Source organism: Peromyscus californicus, unplaced genomic scaffold, assembly GCF_007827085.1.
Source record: "Peromyscus californicus insignis strain IS unplaced genomic scaffold, ASM782708v3 Scaffold_14__1_contigs__length_90479793_seg_2, whole genome shotgun sequence".
Lineage (NCBI taxonomy): Eukaryota > Metazoa > Chordata > Mammalia > Rodentia > Cricetidae > Peromyscus > Peromyscus californicus.
Window position 1 is genome coordinate 21,041,697 of NW_026294436.1, and position 22,069 is coordinate 21,063,765.

The 22,069-nt window shown below is 44.9% G+C and overlaps 2 protein-coding genes across 6 annotated transcripts in view; both read right to left on the reverse strand.

Moving 5' to 3' along the window:
* Ppfia4 (PTPRF interacting protein alpha 4) overlaps positions 1–2,296 on the reverse strand; it is a 47,542-nt gene extending 45,246 nt beyond the window's left edge. For 2 of the 4 annotated variants that reach the window (XR_008217907.1, XM_052737002.1), the window contains exon 1: positions 2,163–2,296. The gene's annotated coding sequence lies outside the window, so the exon portion shown is untranslated. The remainder of the gene's footprint in view (positions 1–2,162) is intronic. The other 2 variants (XR_008217908.1, XR_008217909.1) reach the window with 2 other exon arrangements.
* Positions 2,297–3,693: 1,397 nt separating this feature from the next.
* On the reverse strand, positions 3,694–20,594 carry Tmem183a (transmembrane protein 183A). 2 transcript variants are annotated; one of them, XM_052737004.1, is made up of 8 exons: positions 20,370–20,594; positions 20,138–20,227; positions 19,015–19,182; positions 15,511–15,667; positions 14,569–14,749; positions 12,131–12,211; positions 8,332–8,487; positions 3,694–5,800 (listed from the first exon to the last, which is right to left on the reverse strand). In XM_052737004.1, exons 1-8 carry the CDS (start codon positions 20,476–20,478, stop codon positions 5,615–5,617), a joined length of 1,128 nt encoding a protein of 375 aa, XP_052592964.1. In that variant the 5' UTR covers positions 20,479–20,594; the 3' UTR covers positions 3,694–5,614. The 2 variants fall into 2 exon arrangements, with proteins under 2 accessions (XP_052592964.1, XP_052592963.1); XM_052737003.1 differs by having other exon boundaries at positions 15,511–15,670; positions 20,370–20,593.
* Positions 20,595–22,069: the final 1,475 nt, after the last annotated feature.

The following is a 22,069-nucleotide window of genomic DNA, read 5'->3' on the forward strand; positions in this document are numbered from 1 at the left end:
GCCAGGGGGGTGGGGGTGGGGGACAGATGGTGACTTATGTGGTTGCAATACACACTTGTCTCTCCCTCTGACCCCACTCCTGCTCCTCCATTTCTTCCGGTTCCTTATGTAGGACCCAGACTCTGTGGCAGATTTTTCTCTCTCAGTCTTTCTTACTCCTCATTTCCAGCACACACATTTGCACAAACACACACATGCACACCATGCATGTGTACACACACACAACCTCTCTACACTGCTCAGTCAGCATAGCACACCTTGTTCATAGAGCAAATCCTCTACCAACTTTATACAATACAGCTCTTTGAGGCCCAGGGGAGAATATTTCTGGCATAACAAGGCCTCAGCTAACTTCCCTATACTTTCAAGCCCCTTTGGTACTCAGCTCCCTGGCCCTCCTGACCCTTCACTCTTACCTCATCACCATCCCAGCCCAACTACCCACCTTCTCCCCCACTCTAGCCTTACTATCCTCAGAGGCTCAGAAAGGCCCCACGGCAAACCTCATAACTCTTTCCAAGGCTAAGATCTCAACCATCAACTCCGAGGGGACCCAGGAGCCTGTCTGCCCCTACTCTGCCTCTCCATCCCTCCAAGGCAGCTGCTGGGGCAGAGCTCATATACTGGCATCATGACATGCTCAGCAGCACAGGCCCAAACACCTCCAGATGAGAACTCCCCCCACAGCAGTCTCCCATACCCACTCATTTTCCGGAGATGGGGTCTCCTACTACACAGTGTCTAAGGCCACCACAGCCCTGACAGCCCATGTGCTATCCCTCATCTCATTACTTTGAGACATCATTCATCTTGGGACGCCTCCTCAGATCTTAGCACAAAATCTAAGAAAAGAGCCAATGAAAATCATTCAAGCTGTCATTTTTACTAAAGACTGTATGGCCAGTTAACCGTGATGGGGATTCTGTAGGTTGAAATCCGGTTGGGTTTTGTTTTTTTTTGTTTTTTTTTTTGTTTTTTTTTTTTTGGTCAGTCCACTAGCAATGTAACTAAATTGTATATAGGAGGGTGGTGCCTAATACTCGTGCCTACTTCAGGTACCATTTATCTGCTCCACGGCCCTAAACTGCTTTTAGATGACCAAGTAGCTAGCATTGATGTCTGGCACGTAGTAGGTGCCCAATAAATGTTTACTCAATATTGAACTAAGTACCAAACGTCAATCCCAACAACTCTGGAAAGGACCGCGGGGAGTCCCTGAAACCTGGCTCCTGGAGGAGGCTCCTCAAGCTCACACCAGGAGGGAATCGTCAGGCTAAGCACAGCCCCCTTAACCACTTGCTCTCCACGAACAAGTACTGAAGAGCTGCCTCAACTCTCCTCCTCTCCAACACATCTCTCTTCAAAGGTGACATCAGCACCTAGTGGCACTTAGTCCTAGATTCCTCCTCCTTCTCAAAGAAACCACCTACAACACATTTCCAAGTCCTCCGGCCCGACCTCCCTTCTTACCCACCATAAAACCCTCAACATCCGTGCAGGGAAATACCCCTACTGTGTTCACGAACCGGCCCCGCACCCCCACCCCACACCAGTTCAGGAATCTCTATTACGAACGTCTTTTCCTGTTGCGCCCACCCTCATCCCCACCCCCACCCAGGCCTCGGGCTGGCCATTCCTTCCACCCCACCGCCCCAGCACTGCGGAGATGGGGGGCATCTCTGGTATGGCCTGACACCCTGACAGTTCCAGGAATGCAGAGCTGACGGTAGTAACCAAGGGCGTAAAGAGGCACGCGGGATGGATGAAGACCCCCGGGAAGAACCAAGACCTCAGCCTCTCACAAGCGCTCGCCCAAAGGAGCAGAGTTGGCCCCCAAGCCCAGAGGCGCTTTTGCTCTGACTCCTGGAGAGGATGTGGGGGCGCAGTCCACACGGCTGCCCCCTCCCAGGAAGCCAATGGAGCTGAGGGCGAACTCTACACCCTCCCTGCAAAACGGGCATCGTCCCCCATCCTCATCCCCAAGGGCACAGGGCACAGCAAAGGCGAGGGGCGACGAAACCCGCGCCCCGCAGAGACACATCCAGACCAGAAGAGGCTGTTTCCCAAGGCGCACTAACAGAGACTCCTCCTCAAACTGTGCAGGGGAGCTGGAGCTGGGGAAAGGGGAATCCTTTCCCGCGGAGTGGGCTGTGGGCGCTCACCTGCGTGGAATCGCCGAAGGCCCAGCAGCAGCGGGGCGCCGCCCCCGACCTCGGCAGCGCGAGGCGTCCTAGAGGCAAGCGCGCAAAGGTAGCTGCAGCCTCCGCCGCCCAGTACCCGGCCTCTAGGACCCGCCCCCTGCCTCCGCGGATACCCCGGCCCCACCCCCCAAGGGCGGGGCCTAGCCGCCTCTCCCGAGGCCACGCCCCCCACACCCGGGCGCTCCCTAGACCGGGTTCACACGTGACAAGGGCGCTGCTTTGATGCTGTGCGCCATCTTGGTTGGGTCTGAGAGGGCAGGGCCAGCATTTAATCCGGGAGGTGTTTAGGCCTTAGGACTGGGAATGCAGAGTGCATCCTACCCGCTTCTACCCTCCTGGAACTCACCTTCCCAAGTCTAACCTGTTCCCTAAATGGCCAGTCGTCTGTCACCTTTCACACCTGTTCTCTCCCACATTTTTAAATGGAGAAACTGGAAACCCTTATACTCTATAGTATGTGCTTCAGTAAAGTGTGACTTGCTTTTAAGCATGTGACTGTCCTAACACTGTTACTATAAAATGAAGTGTTTGTCTATGATACATACATCCTATGAAAACATGCTCATATGCCAAAATCCTGACAAATTTTAGCTAAACCTATTTTCCTGAATTGCTCCCTTTCCCTGCCCCCGTGGCTATTACTGTATCTTTCCCATCTGGTTTGTTAAGTTTCATTACAGTGCCTACACAAATCCTTCACAAATACCCCATAAACACTGTTGTAAGTGTGAAAACTGGTGAGGTTTTTGGGTTTTTTCTTTTTTGGTTTTTCGAGACAGGGTTTCTGTGTAGCCCTGGCTGTCCTGGAACTCACTCTGTAGACCAGGCTGGCCCGAACTGAGATCCACCTGTCTGTGTCTGCCTCCCCAGTGCTGGGATTAAAGGTGTGAGCCACCACCGCTCAGCATCGAAGAACTGTTCTATCCATGCAATGTGCAGTACAGTTCTATGCATATCCTGTAACAGCAATGTCCTGTAGAGGCTATGGCTGAGCTCAGTTAACACAGCCTTTCATTCATTTTCTCCCAATACAGTCAACATATTCTTTGCATCTTTAGAGAAAGGCAAGGAAATGTAATTCTGATGGGGGTTGGGAGAAGCTAAATTTGTATTATTTTTTGACCCTCTGAGCAAGAACGTATATACCATATATATGTATAAATATACATATACATTTCAAGAAGTGAAAAGTACTAGTTTTTAAACCTAGAGTCTACAAAGTTCCAGTTGTTCTCCAGATGGTCTAGTGCTTACCAAAAGGCAATCCTTGAGACTCTCCAGATCCCTTCATTAACAAAGCATGAATAATGCCAGAAAAGGCAACTGAGCCAATGCTGAGGAAGACTGAAGCCATGGTAACCATGAAGAATCACTTTACCAAGTGTTGGCAATGTGTTAAGGACATAGCAGATACAGTAACTTCAAAGGCAGAATATGGCATCTATCATCACACCAAGGAGTTTGGCACAAAAACTCAGAAGTTGAGCCAGAAAACAATTATTAAGCCACATTTATTTCACCCCTTAAGTAATCTAAATGGGAGACACACACCCTCAAGGACTACGTCCCCCGGCTCCAGGGCATCGTTGTTCAGGGAACTCCAAACTGTGCTTCTTTTCTTCCGCTTCAAAGAGACAACTTTTGATTGCAGAGATCTGTGGAGGGCTCACTGTCCTTGGGTTTCTTGCTTTTGTTAATTTAGTACCCATATTCTGGTGGTTGGTTTTGTTGGTTTTTTTTTTTTTTTTTTCTAACTGACCCGTCTCACTTTCTGTTCAACAATGTTAGTATTCCTCTGAGTGTGGGGTAAGGCTAGCAGTCAGCAGCAGTATTAACAGATGCTTCTCAAGAATCTTCTTTAAATAGCATGGGGTAACAAGAGTGATAAAAAAAAAAAAAAGCAGCATACTAACTTAGCAGTTTAGCTCACAACAGTATCTACCTCACAATAGTTTTCAGTTTAAAGAATATTGTCTTTGTCGTGTCTGGTGACTCACACTTGTAATCCCCACACTCCAGGTGGCTAAAGAAAGAGGATTAAGTTCAAGGCCAGCCTGGGCTAGCTACACAGCAAGACCTGTCTCAAGAAGACTCCTTTTTGTGGGGCAGGGAGGCTGGACTGTGGTGCTAGGGGCTGGACTCAAGACCTGAGTATAAGAATACTGTCTTACTGCCTACCTCTTGCCACATCCAGGGGGAGAGGAGACAACAAAGGTTGCTTCTTAGCAAAAGAATAAACAAAAAGCCCACCCATGATCCTTTTCTCAGAGCATGCCAGTGACAGTCAGAACTTTGACCAAAGGAGGGTGTCAACGTTTCTGTATGACAGAAGACAGGTTCATCAAAGTACACAGGATGATTTTAAAAAAGAAAAACAAAGACTGCAAAGCACAAGACAGGGCAGAGAAAAGCCACTAAATTGCTTCGAGTTTAAGGCTGGTTTCAACATGCAATCCATTTTTTGAAAATGACCTTTAGCATAATAAAGGCTTTCTAACAAACATCACAATTCTTCCTACACTCTTTTGTTTTACCTTTCAGTTAATGCATATCTATCTGAAAGATTCAAACTAACTCATTCTTTTACTCCTTTTTACCACTATGTACCACAAGAAAAATGACTGGCCTTTGAAGTTGTGGTACAGCAAAAAAGACATGGGTGAGAATCCTAGCTCTGCATGTACCAGCAGTTCTGGCCTTGGGTAAGTCAATGATTCAGCTTCTCAACCATAGAATGGGAAGACACAAGGATTAGAGACACAATGTATAAAGTTCTTAGAACAGTACCAGGGGCACATAATCATTACCATCACTATCAGTCTCATGCAATAAAACAAAAACCCAAAATACAAAATCAGCAAAACAATCAATATTCATGTAATAAATATCCGAAAAGCATTTTTTTTAAAGATGCACAAGTCAATCTTGTAAGATTCTGACAACCCTGTCACCTGCTTTATTTCTGGAGAAGGGTAAAGGGAAAAGAAAAAAATATTCACTAGAATTTGAGGAGCAGCAACAATGGAGCAACCATTTGAACCCTCTGGGTTCCTCTGGTCCACAGGGAAAACTTCCTTGCTTCAACAGTCAGAGTTTAATTTCTCCCTAGCACAAGATCAACCATTTTTGTTGAGATGAAAGAATAAACCAACTCAACAGCACCAATTGGGGTTTAACACAGAAAATGAGGCCAGGTTTCTCCTTTCAAATATGCAAAGTTTACATTAAAACGTGTATAAATCATAGCTGGTTTTCCTCTTGATTCAACCTTTCCACCTCCTGTAATAGGAGCCCCAGGAACCCAAACAGCATGTGCATCACTAATCAGATATACAATCCAGCTGCCCCTCCAAACAGAATCTGATTACTAACGGACTAGACTGGAAGCTGTCCCAAGGGATGGGAAGCAGTAACTATGCTCTCAGGGAGAATGGATACTGCGGGTGCCACCAGTCAAAGAGCCGAACACTGTGTACTGGGTCCAGGACGACTTGCACACCCTGTTCACTGCGCAGATTCTGACCACCACGGACAGGAGAATCTTGGAACACCAATCTCACTCGGTGATGCCGCATGTCTGTACTCACATTAATAGTAAACTACAAGAGAAAGGCACATTCAGCGTTTAAGTTAAGTTTAAATGTGTGTAGTATTTAATTTAACCTTGGTTTCTTTGTGCTCTCCTTGACTGCTCTACACATAATACACCTTAGTTCAGTCTCAAGGTTCATCTCTTAAGTTATGATACCAATACATTTGTAAAGACATAAAAGGTTCAGGGTGATTTTTATGCTTTATGTATCTAACATGTTAAAGGGCCTTACAGATAAATAACTTAAGATCAATGCACACACTCTATCACAAAAGCCATTTAATTGTGTTATACATATAAGATAAAGATAGAATTCTGATAAGATACTGATGAACAAGTCAAGCACGAAACTTAATACATGAAACCTAAGTCTGACCCCACTTTTTTGTAAAATAAACCAAAAAAACCTCCAAGTATTTATAAGTAGGCTTATACAGAATTAGTATGACATATATGGAATATGAAAAACAGCAAGATCATTAATGTGGCTTAACATGAAAGGAGGGAGAAGTGCCTATGATAAAAATAGTATTATGACACAATTTCAACTACAGAAAGTTAACTACAAGAGGGTGTATACTTGAACATATAAACAGACACACTTGAGAAACCCAGATACTAAATGTAAAGCAAAGGATAATCAGACTACAACCCACAGCTCCAGAGAAGCTAGGAAACAAGGAGGACCCTAAGAGGAATGTACAGATCACCTTGGGAAGGAAAAGCAGAGGAGATCTCCATGAGTAAACTGGGGATAAGGGGGTGGGGGGTGGGGGGCAAAAGAGGGGGAGGGGATGGGGATGAGAACATGAGGGAACAGGATGGTCGAGTTGGGGGAGGGACGGAGTGGGAGAGCAATGAAAGAGAGATCTTGATAGAGGGAGACATCACGGGGTAAGGGAGAAACCTGGACCTAGGGAAATTCCCAGGAACCCTTAAGGACAATCTCAGACTAGACTACCAGCAATAGTCTTGAGGGTGTCTGAACTGGCCTACCCTGGTAATCAGATTGGTGAATACCCTAACCGTCATCATAGAGCCTTCATCCAGTAATTGATGGAAGCAGATACAGAGATCCACAGCCAAGAGATGGAAGAGGGATTATATGAGCAAGGGGGGCGGGGAAGATCATGATGGGGAACTCTACAGAGACAATTGAACCAAGCTCAAAGGAACTCACAAACTTTAGACCGACAGCTGTGGAACCTGCATGGGACCAGACTAGACCCTCTGCATACAGGAGACAGTTGTATAGCTGGGTCTGTCTGAGGGGCCCCGGCAATGTGATCGGGATCTATCCCTGGTGCATGAGCTGGCTTTCTGGATCCCATTACCTATGGTGGGACATCTTGCTCATCCTTGATGCAGCGGGGAGGGGCTTGGACCTGCCTCAACTGAATGTACCAGGCTTGCTGTCCCCCATGGGAGAATTTATCTTGTTGGAGAAGGGGATGGGGGGAGTGGAAGAAGGGATGAGAGGGGGATCTGTGCTTGGTAAATGTAAAATGAATAAAAAAATTACAAAAAAAAGGGAAACAATCCCCAGAAGGTTAACTGTAGTTATAGGAGAGTGGCAGGCTGAGTCAACTCTACTTTCTCAATAAATTATCCATTATTTAAAGTCTTCATGATACATACATTATCTATCATTAAAAAATTAAGCTTTTTCATCATAGAGAGGAACTCCACATATCTCTGAACACAAGCCTAAGACACATAGAGGACAAATGGCAAAGAACATGAACTTTCTGGCTGCCTATCCAAGTAAGTATTTTTAAAACATGCAAAGTAGCCGGGCGGTGGTGGCGCACGCCTTTGATCCCAGCACTCGGGAGGCAGAGCCAGGCGGATCTCTGTGAGTTCGAGGCCAGCCTGGACTACCAAGTGAGTTCCAGGAAAGGCGCAAAGCTACACAGAGAAACCCTGTCTCGAAAAACCAAAAAAAAAAAAAAAAAAAAACATGCAAAGTATAAGCTACAGGCACATATATTATTTACTCCTCTAACTACTGGCCACGTTCTGAAGAATCAGAGCATCACACGAGGACAGAGCTGGTTCTCCTCTAATTTAATATTCCATTATGACAGCACATGAATGCCCAAGGTCCTGACAGTGCTCATGTATCTGTTTACCAGTGTTCCCTTCAGGACACCATTTCTCAACCATTAATGATCACTGCACATACAGGAAGATGTGAAAGCCTTCCTTTTCTTACAGAGGAGACAGGCAAAACATCCTCAGATATAATTACCTTCTCCCCATATCTGTCTTTCTAATATGCAAATCCGATTTCAGACTTTGTTTTGTTTTTATCTGGGAAGTGTTTGTTTTGTTTTTTTTCTGTTGTGGGTTTTATTTTGGCTTTGGTGTGTGTGCAGCCAGTTGATGGGGGAGAAGGGGTACAGCCATGTATTATTCTGGTTTTAATTTGGGGCTTTATTATTCTTCAGAGATTTCTTCTTAATAGTTAAATCTACAAATCCTTTTTCAAACTCCAGATACAATGAGAATCTATAGAGGAGCTGAATCCCCACTTACCAAGGTAAATATCATCCCCATGACAATAGGAATAAAGATGAAATTCAGGGTGGTAACCTGCAGCAGGCAGCAGTCCTGGTCAGGGTTGGTGTGAACATCCTCATACTGAATGGGTGGTTGCAACCGTTCTGTACACTTGCTCTTTAATCTAGGGGACTAAGGAGGACTAAGTATTAATCTAGTGGTTCAGAGGAAAGATGTATGCTCTTTAATGCTGTGGAGGAAAGTCCAATAGGTAAACTAAAGTTAATAAGGTAAAATTTTCTGTCATCTCCTCTTTGTATTCATACTGGTTTCTATGCAGAGATCAAAGACAATCTACCTGTTAAGAAAAGGGAAAGAGCATGTTTACATTAGTAAATACAGCCATGGGTTTCTATTTCATTTAGATACTATTTCCACCATCAGACAGTAAGTGGCTCTAGCAGCCACTCTCCAATGTTTGAAAGACTGCAAGTTCCATGTGATCTGTCAGGCTTCAAAGAGTATCTGCTGCAGAAAAGGGACAGATGCAGAATCGACCTCCAGATTCCGGGAACCCTGGGACAGGATTCAGCAGTCTCAGGACTAAAGGAGCTCTCAGCATTCGGCTTCCCGCAGTAACTCCAGTCTCCTGTCCCATCCCTCCACTGCTTAGTGGAGAGAGGTGTCTAGTTGACATCACAGACTGCGAGTTCCTCACAAAGACTTGGAGTCAGATTTCTTCACAAGAACCATGTTTTTAGAAATAAATGAATAGGGAAGTATGATGCCTGACTTTAAAAACTTTGTGGGGCTAGCAAGACGGCCCAGCAGTGGAAGTGCTGCCGTGCCTGTCATCAAGAGAAGGACAAGTAGTCAGGCTGCGGTGGCACACACCTTCACTCGGAGACAGAGGCCCGCAGATCTCTGAGTTCAAGGCCAGCCTGGTCTACAGAGTGAGTTCCAGGACAGCTAAGGCTACACAGAGAAACCTGCTGAACCATCTCACTAGCCCAACTATCTTAAATGTTTGACCAAAAGGGTATGTAAGTAATTTCAGTACATTACTAAAATGTTCCTAACTTTTAAATATTTACACACATAAAAAGCTCTTATATATACACTCAACCACTGGATATTTGCCATGATTTCTCTTCCTTCCTTCCTCTCATTTTGTTTTGCTTTTTACTTTATAATTACGCATGCCTTTAATCCCAGTACTCAGGAGGCTTGGTCATCAGGGAGCAGCACTCAGGGAGTAGCACTCACTACTTGGGAGGGATTAGGAGGTGTGGCTTTATTCGAGTGGGTATGGCCTTGTTGGAGGAAGTGTGTCTCTGGGTGTGGTAGTTTGAATGTAACTGGCCCCATAATCTCTTTTTTTTCCCCCAGAACTAAGGACCGAACCCAGGGCCTTGCACTTGCTAGGCAAGTGCTCTACCACTGAGCTAAATCCCCAACCCCAAAATTTCCTCTTTTTTTTTTGGTTTTTCGAGACAGGGTTTCTCTGTGTAGCTTTGGAGCCTTTCCTGGAACTCACTCTGTAGACCAGGCTGGCCTCGAACTCACAGAGATCCGCATGGCTCTGCCTCCCGAGTGCTGGGATTAAAGGGGTGCGCCACCACCGCCCTGCGGCCCCATAATCTTATAGGGAGCTAGAGGAAGTATGTCACTGTGGGGGTGGGTTTTGAAGTTTCCTATGCTCAGAATACTGCCCAGTGTGTCAGTCGACTTCCTGTTGCCTGCAAGATGTAGCACTCTCAGCTCTAGCACCAAATTTGCCTGTATATCACGATGCTCCTGTATATCAAGCTGATAATGGACTGAACTTCTGAAACTAAGTGAGCCACCCCTATTACATATTCTCTTTATGAGTTGCTGTGGTCATGGTGTCTCTTCACAGCAATAAAAACCCTAACTAAGGCACTGGGGGTGGGCTTTGAGGTTTCAAAAGCCCAAGCCAGGCTTAGTGTCTCTCTCTTCCTACTGCCTGAGATCCAGATGTAGAACTCTCGGCTACTTCTCCAGCATTATGTTTGTCTGCATGCTACCATGCTTCCCATCATGATGATAACAGATTAAACCTCTGAAGCTGTAAGCAAGCCCCAATTAAATGCTTTCTTTTGTAAGAATTGCCAATGTCATGGTGTCTCTTCACAGCAATAGAACACTGACTAAGATACTATGCATATATAATATTCCTTAGCTGCCCACAGACAGTGGATGAAGGTAGGGGTGGGATGTGTGAGGATAGATGTGTGTGCCAAGTGCATGTGGAAGCCAGTGAGCTCCCGCATTCTGCCCAATTCCACCTGCCCAGCACTGGGCTTACAGAAGCATACCACCACATCAGTTTTTACATGAGTTTTGGGGAGCCAAATTCAGATCCTCATGCTTATGACAAGTGTTTTATCTACTGAGCCATAGCTACATTTACACAGACACAGACAGACAGACAGACAGACAGACACACACACACACACACACACACACACACCTTTTATAGCTCTGTTCTCTGGGAATCTGTCAAGGTTTATCTTGGGTAACAACCCAAAGTTGTTATTCTTTTTTTTCCTCCAATATAAAATAGTTCCCGCCAGGCAAGGTGGCGAACACTTTAATCCCAGCACTCAATAAGAGGCAGGTGGATCTCTGTGAGTTAGAAGCTAGCCTTGACTATAAAGAGAGTTCGAGGACAGCCAGGGTTACACAGACAAACCCTGTTTCAAGTAACTGAAAATAAAAGAGTTCCCTCAAATTTATTTTGAAATTTACTCTACTGTCATATAAGAAATGGAGCCTTTAGAAGGTGATGATGTCATAAGGACTCCTCTCTCATGAATGAGATGAAGACTCTTATTAAAAATCCCAGTACTTGGGAGGCAGAGGCAGGTGGATCTCTGTGAGTTCAAGGCCAGTCTGGTCCACAGAGTGAGTTCTAGGACAGCCAAGGCTACACAGAGAGACCCTGTCTCAAAAAAAAGAAAAAAAAAAAAGGCTTTAAAATGGATTCAGGCCCTTTTAGCCTTCCACCACGGCTATGTGAGAACACACAAGGTACAATAAGGCACCATCTTGAAAACAGAAGGACCAGAGCCTCATCACAGAACACGCAAGTACCTTAGTCCTGGATTTCCTGGCCTCCAGAACTATGAGGAAATTAATTTCTATTCTTTATAACTAACCCAATCTCTGGTACTTTGTTATGGCAGCACAAAAGGATTAAGACATGGTGAAACTCATTAAATAAGGTATCTGAAGGGATGCAGCGATGTCTCAGCAGCTAAGAGCCCTTGCTATTCTTGAAAGGGACTCAGGTTTGGTTCCCAGTACCCACAAGGAGACTAACAACTGCCCATAACTCTAGTTCCAGGGAATGTGACCCCTTCTTCTGCCAACACAAGTACCAGGCATACACAGTGCAATGGATCCATGCAGGCAAAACACCCACTAGACAAGCCAGACACGGGGGCATGCCTGAAATCCGAGCACTTGAGCAACGGAAGCAGGCAGATCCCTCTAGTTTGAGGCCAGTCCGGTCTACATGGCCAAGTGTCAAGACAGCCAGGGATACGTAGATACATAGACTGTGTCTCAAAAAAAAAAAAAAAAAAACCTCATACAAAATAAAAACTCTTAATTTTAAGTGGGTGTGGATAGTGGTTTGAACATATGAGTATAGTGCCCTAGAAGGCCAGAAGAGGGTATCAGATGCCCTGGAACTTAAGTCCTCTATAAATGCAGTATGCTCTCTCACCCTCTGAGCCATCCAGCCCTAATAAACAATCTTAAAATATTAAATTTATAAAAATATAGAGACAAAAAGAAGAACACATGCCTGTTTTTTGAACTTGAAGTTGAACTCCCACATTGGTTCTTGTCTGTTCCCAACAATCTTTCTGCACCAGAAAAGTAAGCACTGGAAAAAAAAAAAAAAGCAAAAATAAACTATGGGAATGACATTAAAACACATTATTAAGTAACAAAAAAAATGAGTAAGCAGAACTATCTCTGAAGCTCTAAAGCCGACATCACAGCTGCGATGCGGAGGACTGGCTTTGGCACACAGGCCGACTTGACACCGGTGCACCATGAAGACAGTCACAGTGCTATCACAAAGGAGGAGAGGGACCAATACCAGTCAACCTCGGAGGCTTGCTAAGATCAACCCTATACTCTCCTCTGTAAAGACAGAAATATGTTCGACAGTGAGCGGCATTTCTGATTCAGCAGCCACTGCTCTTCATTAAAATACAAAGGCAGCAAGTAGCCACCAGGCAAGACGGTTAACAAGGCCACAAAGCAGGCAAGGAGGGCTAGCCCGATAACAGGAACAAGCCACTCAGGACCTTCTGGAAACAGACAGCTGTTATGGAAACCAATGAGCTCAGCTGAATTCAGTCTAAAGCAGCTAGGATTCAATGAAGTCAGGCTACAGCTAAGGTTAAGCACAAGAAGTGAAGTACCTCCCAGGGGGCAGGGGGTGGGTCGTCCGCCGTGCCAGCTGTCCTGCCTCCAGACATGCCCTGTACGTCCTGCTGCTCCATCAAAAATAATGGGCTTGGCTTTTAGGGGAAAACACTTCGGCTGCCATCACAACGGCTCCAGTGTCCCACACAAGCTATGCTACTGAAAAGAGAGAGAGGGGATCAAATACAAAAAGCTGGCGTCCGGGAAATGGGACAACTTCCTTTAGGCATGCTGGCAACTGAGTGCCATGCAGTTACAGGCACATAAGTGGTGAGGCCATGCACCAGGTATCTGCCACTACAGGACCCATATCCTCTTCAGAGGATCTCTACCAAGACAAAAAGAGGCTGCCAGGTAGCGTGTGCTCACTACCTGGAGTAAGAGCTTATTTTTCAATCCACTTTGGCTTCATAGTCTACTTTTTAAAAAAGACACAGTAATAGGAATATGAAGACACGGGTAGTTTAGGACTTCAGCAGTAGCCCTTGCGCTGTGCACTGGAGCCGCCAAGATGTGTCAAGCATGAGGGGTTTGCCCAGTCAATGCTGCCCTGTCCATACCTGGCATGGTTAACTCTCTAACCATTACCACCCTCCTTGGAGTTAATGGGATGGAGAGTAGTAAAAGCTTCTAGGGAGGAAGACACTGCAAATGTGAGAGGGGATACTGTCCACTCACATTACAAGCAGAAGCAGCTTCAGGGTGACACTCTACTCATGCAGCACACTACTCCTGCCCTAAATCCATCAGCTAGCATTCTATGAAACAGACTTAGGTCCTGATGACCTCCATTGGTAAGTGTTGCAGAGGGGATCTTGGTTACCTTGAAATCAATAGTCCCTTTTACTTCCTGGAATTAATATAACCTTAGAGCTCAACTAGGAGAGAAGAATCATATAACGTCTATGAGCATAAAGTACAAGAGAACAGGAAGTGCTACAGAATGGACTAGAGTGGGTAGAGTTGTAATAATTACCTACAAATTCAAAAGGTAAGAAAATTACACAATATCAGTTGAGTAAGACAAGGGCTAAGACATCACCTTGCCTAAATAACCAAGACTACATTCATCTAGCTTGGTAAAGGTGTTCACCAGGGAGGAGAAATGGGCCAAGGACTAATAGACCTACTTATTATTCAGGATACCAGAAACGTGAATACAGTGTAGGAATGTAAACTATGCAGAGAATCCTAAGATAAAAGCAGACTAAAACATAGGAAGATTTGGGAATCCTAAGATCCATGAATTGGAGTACCTTATAGTCTCTGAGACAAATCACCACAGAGCCTGGCAAGAGCCTGGCACGGGGCTTACCAAGTAAAGATGTCTATACCAGAATCCTTAAAGGAAGTCAAGAGTGAAGCGGAATCTCAGATGCCAAGGTTACTTTAGAAACAGGAAATCGGTTGAGTTGCTCATGCTCGGTGAGTCATGACTAAGCACTTTTGTGAAAACTGTAGTATACACCTACCATTCAAGTTCTACCCCTCCTAGCCCAAACTTTCCAAACCGTTCTACCTACACTGGTCAAATAAAATAAAAATAAGTGCATAAAAAGAAGTTAAAGAGACTAAGAAATACACTAAAAGCAAAAGAAAGCTTTAAAGAAAGGATAGCATAAACCAGCCCACAACAGCAGAAATGTGTTGGGAGAAATGAAACTTCTGAATCCTGCAAGTTTACATCAGCCCCCTAACGGGTTGGAACCAACAGCCCTCTCCATCAAGAAGCTACATACAAGCCATTGGAAGAGGCCCACCATACAAGAGTCCATTAGCCAAACCCCAACAGCAACTTTCACTTACTTTGGAATTCTTCAGTGTGCTGGGAGTGCTTTCTGGAATGGCTGGATTCTTGGAGATTCGAGCAGCAAATGGTTCATACATATGGTACAGAGATCGGATCACACATGCCCGGAGACAGCGCAGCTTCTCCATGGACTCTGGTCGCAGGCGCAAAGGCAAAGAAGCATCCAGCGTGTAGTGCCTGAAACATGACACATGACTCCTACCAATATGCAACCTGTCTCTCCTGCTCTTACTCAGTCCCCCAGGACTCCTGGTTTCATGGGAACTTCGTTCCACTCTTCCACTGCTGGGTACTAGCTTGCCTAGTTCTCACAAATACCATCACCATCTCCTTAAATTATAGATGGCTTTTGCTTCTTCATCTTGTAACTGTGCAGTTCTCCACCTTTTTTGGTTTAAATGTGGATTATTTCAGGCTCTACAAAATTACAAGCCTCCTAATTGATGATAGTGTAATATACTTTAGTTGCTGAAAGAGAACCTGTCCTGGAGAAGAGCCACTGGGTTTCCTGTCAGACACCTCAGCAAATTCTATTCCCTGCTAACTTAGCATCCATCCTCACCACAGCTCTACAGTTTATAAAGTCCACTACAGCTCTGTACTCCACATTAAAATCTAGCACTTCTACTGACCATGTAATAAGAGATACCTCTGAGGGAAAAATCTAAGTTCTTTCTGGGACCTGAAGCAATACTGCTTGGAAAAAAAAAAAAAAACAGACACTAGCTGGGGTAAGGTGGCAGCCATTGGGAAGACAATCACCTTCGACAATCAGTAACGTAAGATTCAGAGAAGTATCAAGAAGTCCAAAGCTAGGGTCATGGTCAGGCACAGAGTAAAGGAAGTGAGTGAGAGAGCCCACCGTCTTGGGCACAGCTCCAATCACAAAGAGCAATGCAATCATGACAGAGAAAACACTGTGGTATTTGTGGTCGCACCTTCGGTACAACCTGGTCCAAAAGGCAGCAGTGCAAGTGACAGTCCAAGCGTTCTTACAGATCAGGGAAAAGTTCACAATGTCCTCAGGACGGATATAGGAAGCCAGCAGCAGCCAAATATCCATAGGATACTCTTCTCCTCCGGCCCCGTCCAGGTCTTCTGAAACAGAAAAAGAACACTGTTCTGTGTTCTACTATTAAACATATACCCTAAGATAGTCACTTCAATTCTCTCACAGCTTGTACATTTAAGAAAAGGCTTTTAAACAGGTCCAAGGAAGCCCCTCAGGCTGATGGCTTCTGATAATCCTAGCTGCTAAAATCTTCTATTAATGTTCTTAAGGCCTTTGTTGTGTGGATGTGCATGTGTGTATACATTTTCATGTGTGGACACATGTGTATATGGACACACGTGTGTGTGGAGGCCAGAGCGTGTCCTTCCATTACATTTCTACCTCATTTTTTGAGACAAGGTCTCTCACTGAACCTGGAGCTCACCAACCAGGTAGAGAGGCTGGCCAGCAAGCCCCAGGAATCCTCTCTCTGCCTCAGCACTGCTGGGGCCACACACCCACACTGCCATTCTTGTCTTTTTACATGAGTGCTGGGAATCAGAACTCATGCCCTCATGAATGTGCACCAAGTGCTTTAAAACCACAAGTTTTTAAAGTTCCTTTGTGTATATTTTAACAATCAACTCCAATAATTCCTCAACAGAAATGAAGAAACTATTATTTGCTTTTTGTTTTTATGAGACAGGGTTTCTTTGTGTAGCCTCGACTGTCCTGAAACTGGGCTGGCCTTGAACTCACAGAGATCCGCCTGCCTCTGCCTCCCGAGTGCTGGGATTAAAGGCGTGAGGCACCACCACCACCTGGTGAGGAAACCATTAAGCCCATTGTAGATAAACAGACACTGGGGCTGAAGAGATGGCTCAAAAATGAAGAGCACTTACTGCTCACCTTAGGGTTTCTACTGCTGTGGTAAATAAACACCATGACCAAAAGCAACATGAAGGGGAAGGGATTATTTCCTCTCACAACTCTCAGGTCACAGTTCGACACCAAAGGAAGTCAGGGCAGAAAGTCAAAGAGAAGCCATGAAGAAGTGCTGTTCACTGGTTTGCTCCTCAGGGCTCGCTCAGCCTGCCTTTTGTTTTATTACATTTGAATTATTTATGCCACAGTGTGTGTGTATGTGTGTGTGTGTGTGTGTGTGTGTGTGTGTGTGTGTGTGTGTATGCACGCACAAATGACACAGCATGTGTGTTAAGGTCAGAGACAACTTGTGGGTGTCACTTCTCTCCTTCCTGACGCGACCCCAAGGACTGAACTCAGTCAGCATGGGACAAGGACCTTCTCCAGCTCAGCCATTTCATCAGCCAGGACCATCTGACAGGGCAGCACCACCCATGGTGGGCCAGGCCTTCCCACACTGATCATCCATCAAGAAAACACACCACAGGCTTGCCCACATGGCAATCTGGTAGGGACACTTTCTCAACTGGGGTTCTCTCTTGCCAAATAACTCTACCTTGTGTCAAGCTGACAGAAACAAACAACAACAAAAAAAAAAGCACAACCAGGACACTGCTCTTTCAGGGGACCAGTATGGTATTAGCACCACATCAAGAAACTGACAAATGCCTGAAATTCCAGCTCCAAGAACATGACACCCATTCTGGCCTCCAGGGGTTCCCATACAGACATAATTAGTTAACATACAGACACAGACACACACACCCTTTTTTTTTTTTTTTTTTTTTAATGAAGGGGCTGGAGAGAGTGCTCACAGTTAAGAACACTTGCTACTCTTCCAGTTTGGTTCTCGGCGCCCACCAGGCCACTCATAACCACCTATAAATTCAGCTACAGGGAATCTCACTCTCTCTTCTGGTCTCTGCAAGCGTGCAAACACAACAAATATTCACACACACACATAATAAAAATAGTATTTTTTAAAGATACTACTTCATATCCATTATAATTTCATAAGTAAAATAATAATAAGTGTTGGCAAGGATGTGGAGATATTACAATGTTCATATGCTATTGCTAGAAGTATCAAATGATATGACCATTTTGGTGACTCCTCAAAACTTAAACATAGAGTACCACACAATCCAAAAACTGCATGCCTACTTACTACCCATTAGTAATGAAAGCATTTACCTACACAAAACTTATCCCTAAAGTTGCTTCACAATGCAAAATAGCCAAACACAAGGCAATAAAAATGAACTGTTAGGCCAGGCAGTGGTGGCATGCGCCTTCAATCCCAGCACTCTAGAGGTAGAGAGGACAGCAAATCTCTTGAGTTCAAGGCCAGCCTGGTCTACAGAGGGAGTTCCAAAACAGCCAGAGCTACATAGATAAACCCTGTCTCAAAAAACAAACAGAACCAGGCGGTGGTGGCGCACGCCTTTAATCCCAGCACTTGGGAGGCAGAGCCAGGCGGATCTTTGTGAGTTCGAGGCCAGCCTGGTCTACAGAGTGAGATCCAGGAAAGGCGCAAAGCTACACAGAGAAACCCTGTCTCGAAAAACCAAAAACCAAAAACAAAGAACAAAAAAAAAAAAACGTGTTAAGTTTTGGGCTGGAGAGATGGCTCAGAGGTTAAGAGCACTGACTGTTCTTCCAGAGGTCCTGAGTACAATTCCCAACAACCACATGGGGGCTCATAACCATCTGTAATGAGATCTGATGCCCTCTCCTGGCCTGCAGGCAAACATGCTGTATAAATAATAAATAAATAAATCTTTTGGGGTTGGGGATTTAGCTCAGTGGTAGCGCACTTGCCTAACAAGCACAAGGCCCTGGGTTCGGTCCTCAGCTCCAGAAAAAAAACAAACAAACAAACAAAAAAAGAATTGTCTGTACATAGTCCATATGGATGAACCTTAAACACATTAAGCCATGTGAAAGAAATCAGACCGAAAAGAGCACGTTATCATTCCATTTGTATGGAATGTCTACAACAGGTCCATCTGCAGAGAATGAAATTAGATCAGGTGGGGACAGAAGCAGTGATGCTAATGGTTTGGGATTCTTTTTGGAGTGATGGAAATGTTCTATACTTAGCTCAAAGACAGGAGAACAACTGAGAAAGTAGTAAAATTACCCAATTATATACTTTAAAATACAAGTGACGCACACATATACATAATGACAAATTCATATTCAGTATCTTAAAAAAAACCTTTAAAAAGTTAGAAAATTTCAAAAATGCACACACACATATGTATACAGACATAAGGAAATATATGTGTATATATAGATGTAAGAAAATACATGTATATATGTATATATATCCATCACTAGCAGAATTGAGAAAGAGCACAGTATAATAAAGGTAACTTGGGGATCCTGGGAAAGAGGGGTATCACTGACAACAACTGGTATAGTGGAAGTATTACCCCCTCTTAGAGCTCCCCTTACATTGAAAAAGAACAGCATCAATCACCACAGACAGAACTCAGAATCCTCCGGAAAGCAAGCCCCATACCTTTGTGTCTCTTGCTCTTCTTTTTCCTGGAGACTGATCTTTCATGTGTGCTTTCCTCCTGAGCGTCCATCTCATCACTGCTGTCCATGATGTCACACGGCTCACCCACCCCAGAAAGAGCCTCCTCTGCAGGAACCTGGGAGGCTTCCAAGCCACACAGAGATTTTACTAGGAGAAAACAAAGAAAGAATTAAATGCACCTGGTCCCATCCAAAAAATACTTAGTCAATGTATCAGCAACCATGGAGGAAAGAGGCTATGTTGAAGAATGCTGAGGACCTATAACAAAAGCTGAAACAAAATTGTAGCATTTTAATAACCATAAAAAAAAAATTGGAAAACAACTGGCAAATTGTTGGCAATCTAAAGTTGCAGGAACTGACTCCTTCCAAGTGCCAACTTCGGGGAAGGGTGCACAATTCACACGCTGTGAGCCCTGCAGACAATAAAAGATCCTCTAGTCTCATGCACCTCAACTCTGAGGAGCAATGGCTTCAGAGAAACAGGATCCAATTTAAGCCTGTCCCTGCACTAGAGACATGTGACATAAAATACAAATCTAAGAGATCCAACCGCAAAAATCTTGAAAGCAAGACGAAGGTGGCAAAAGAAAATAATATGCCCAAGTAATGGATGTCAATTGCATGGTAAAAGATACATAAATTACAAAACCAGAGGGACTGGTATCAAGACGTGACAGTGGAAAGTAATGAGTACACAGAGTTGTGTGGAATTCTGTTGTTTTATGGGCTGACTGTTCTTTTGAGACAGGATCCCACTATGTAGACTGCTGTGTAAACCAGGCTAGCCTTGAACTCACAGAGATTCACCTGTCTTTGCATCTCCAATGTTGAGGTTAAAGGAATGCCTACCCCATCTGGTCACAACGTTGTTTTTTAATTCAAAGAGGAAACGAAATATCTCAGTTCCAGAATCTGCCGATCAGGGACACACACACCCATCCCACCCCCAACATGAGAAAGCAAAGAGTGAAAAGAGCAAACACGCTCATGGCCAGATGCCCAAAGGGCCGCAAGAAAAACGTCGGGGCAAAATTCTAGGAAAATACACCACCTAATGCTGTCTTAAGGGCTTGGGCATAAAAAGATCCACGAAAACCTACCTTCCTGCTGAACAGCGTTGGCCACGGCTTTCTTGACCCGTCCAGACCTCACAACCGCCGGATCCGAGTTGGCATAATCCGCCACGGTCACTGAAACAGAGCACAGTGCCAAGGCCTCCTCAGACTCCCGGGCAAAGTCTCCCCGGCCGGCCGCTCCCGGTGGAGCCTTTCCCCGCCAGACGCGGCTGCCCAGCCCCCCCCCCCCCGCCACCCGGCCCCGCCCCTTGCCCACCTCGGCCCGAGCAGGCGTCGTGGGCCCGGAACTTGAGCCGCTTCCCTCTCTTGGGCATGGCGACAGTGTCTAGATGAGGCCCACTTAGCTGGCCGGGACCCCGGGCCATGTCTCGGCCCCGAGAGCCGGCTCCCGGAGCCGCGGAGCACTTCCACCCGGCTCCGCGGCCATCCCACACCGAGGTCGGGGCTATCGCGATGATAAGCGAGGGCTCTGGGTCCCGTTGGCAGCCGATGCCACTCTCGGGGAGCCAATCGCCTCCAGGCCCAGGTATACGTCATCAGCCGGCGCCCCAGTTATAGCCGAGGCTGGGTTCCCCAAAGGTGGCCGGTGTTGAACAGGGCGTGTTCGACATAGTCTTTTCTGGGGTGTTTGGTGTGTTAGACCCAGTCCTCCGATTGGTGTTGATTAGAACCAATAGTTTACATCCTGCTCTCCCCGGTTATTCCTGCTAATGATTCTGTTCCCCGCTTCAGCGTCTAGATTGCGTATACATGGTTATCTTCGTTCTCTCTTTCCCACTCACGCCAACTAACCTGAACGTAAATATCAAAGTGTTCGCTATCATTTCGTTTGCAAAAGCTGTAAAATTCTCCATCCAGTCCTGTGGCTATCGCCTGTAATACCAACACATAGCAGGTGGAGGAGGGAAGATCAGAAGTTCAAAGTCATTCTCAGTTCATAGCCAGCTGGGCTACATGAGATTCTGTTTCAAAAATAAATAAGAAAATAAATGTCAGAATTCTCAAAGTGGAAGGGATTCTTAAAAGGTTTTTACATCACTATCATCCAAGCAAATTCTAGAAGGATAGATGAAAAAAGAATATCATATTTCTTTTGTATTGAAAGAGGTGAGTTGTGTCTTTATCCTCCTAATTTCCTTTCAGTTCCCAATAGTCCTTTTTCCTGGAGGTGGTGAGCCAGCCTTTAATCCTGGCACTCTGGAGGCAGAGGCAGGTGGATCTGGTCTACAGAGTGAGTTCCAGGAGAGCCAGGACTACACAGAGAAACCCTGTCTCAGAAAAAAACAAAACAAACAAAAAGACAGTCCTTTTGACCCACCCAACTGGCAAGATCCATCCAGAAAGTGTCCTCTAAGACACTTCAAAGGGAACTCCATTTTAATCTAATTAAATAGTACTGTGCACAGAAGTTCATTAAGAGCAAACCACTGGCTTTTTACCAGGATTATGAAATAGACTCTCACCAGGGGTCATGTATTAATGCTTGGATCAATTAGAAATGATAATTGAAACAACATAATTGGTTATAATTATAATATACTCTAATTTATCTAAAATTATAACAGGAAGCAAGGGTATAATAGACTAAAATTGTTTCAAATAATTTTCCGTGTATACATAATTCATGTCTGTAGTTGAGTTCAAAATACAGCTGGTCAGTACTGAGCCTTCTCATCTCACATTACCAGTTAAAAATTAATGAAGCTTTCATGCGTGTAGATCTCTGCTCACGTGACACTCTTGAAAACTCACATCCAGAGTCTGAAGGGAATCAAAGATTAATATACCATCACTGCTATTTAAAAAAAAAAAAAGGATTTTAGCTGAAATGTTCTCTCATTTTAATGATTTGGAATGATAGAAATTCTAGCTCCAAACCCACCTCCCTGCCCCCCACCGCTTCCTCCTTCAAAATTTGACTGAGAAAAATCTTAAACAAGGTTCCTCGGACTTTAG

Coding starts and splice junctions, on each gene's coding strand:
- Tmem183a (XM_052737003.1), bottom strand. CDS start 20,478: ATGGCCCGGGGTCCCGGCCAGCTAAGTGGGCCTCATCTAGACACTGTC. Junction 20,228..20,369: donor CGACGCCTGCTCGGGCCGAG/GTGGGCAAGGGG, acceptor GCTCTGTTTCAG/TGACCGTGGCGGATTATGCC. Junction 12,212..14,568: donor GCACACTGAAGAATTCCAAA/GTAAGTGAAAGT, acceptor TTTTTTTTCCAG/TGCTTACTTTTCTGGTGCAG.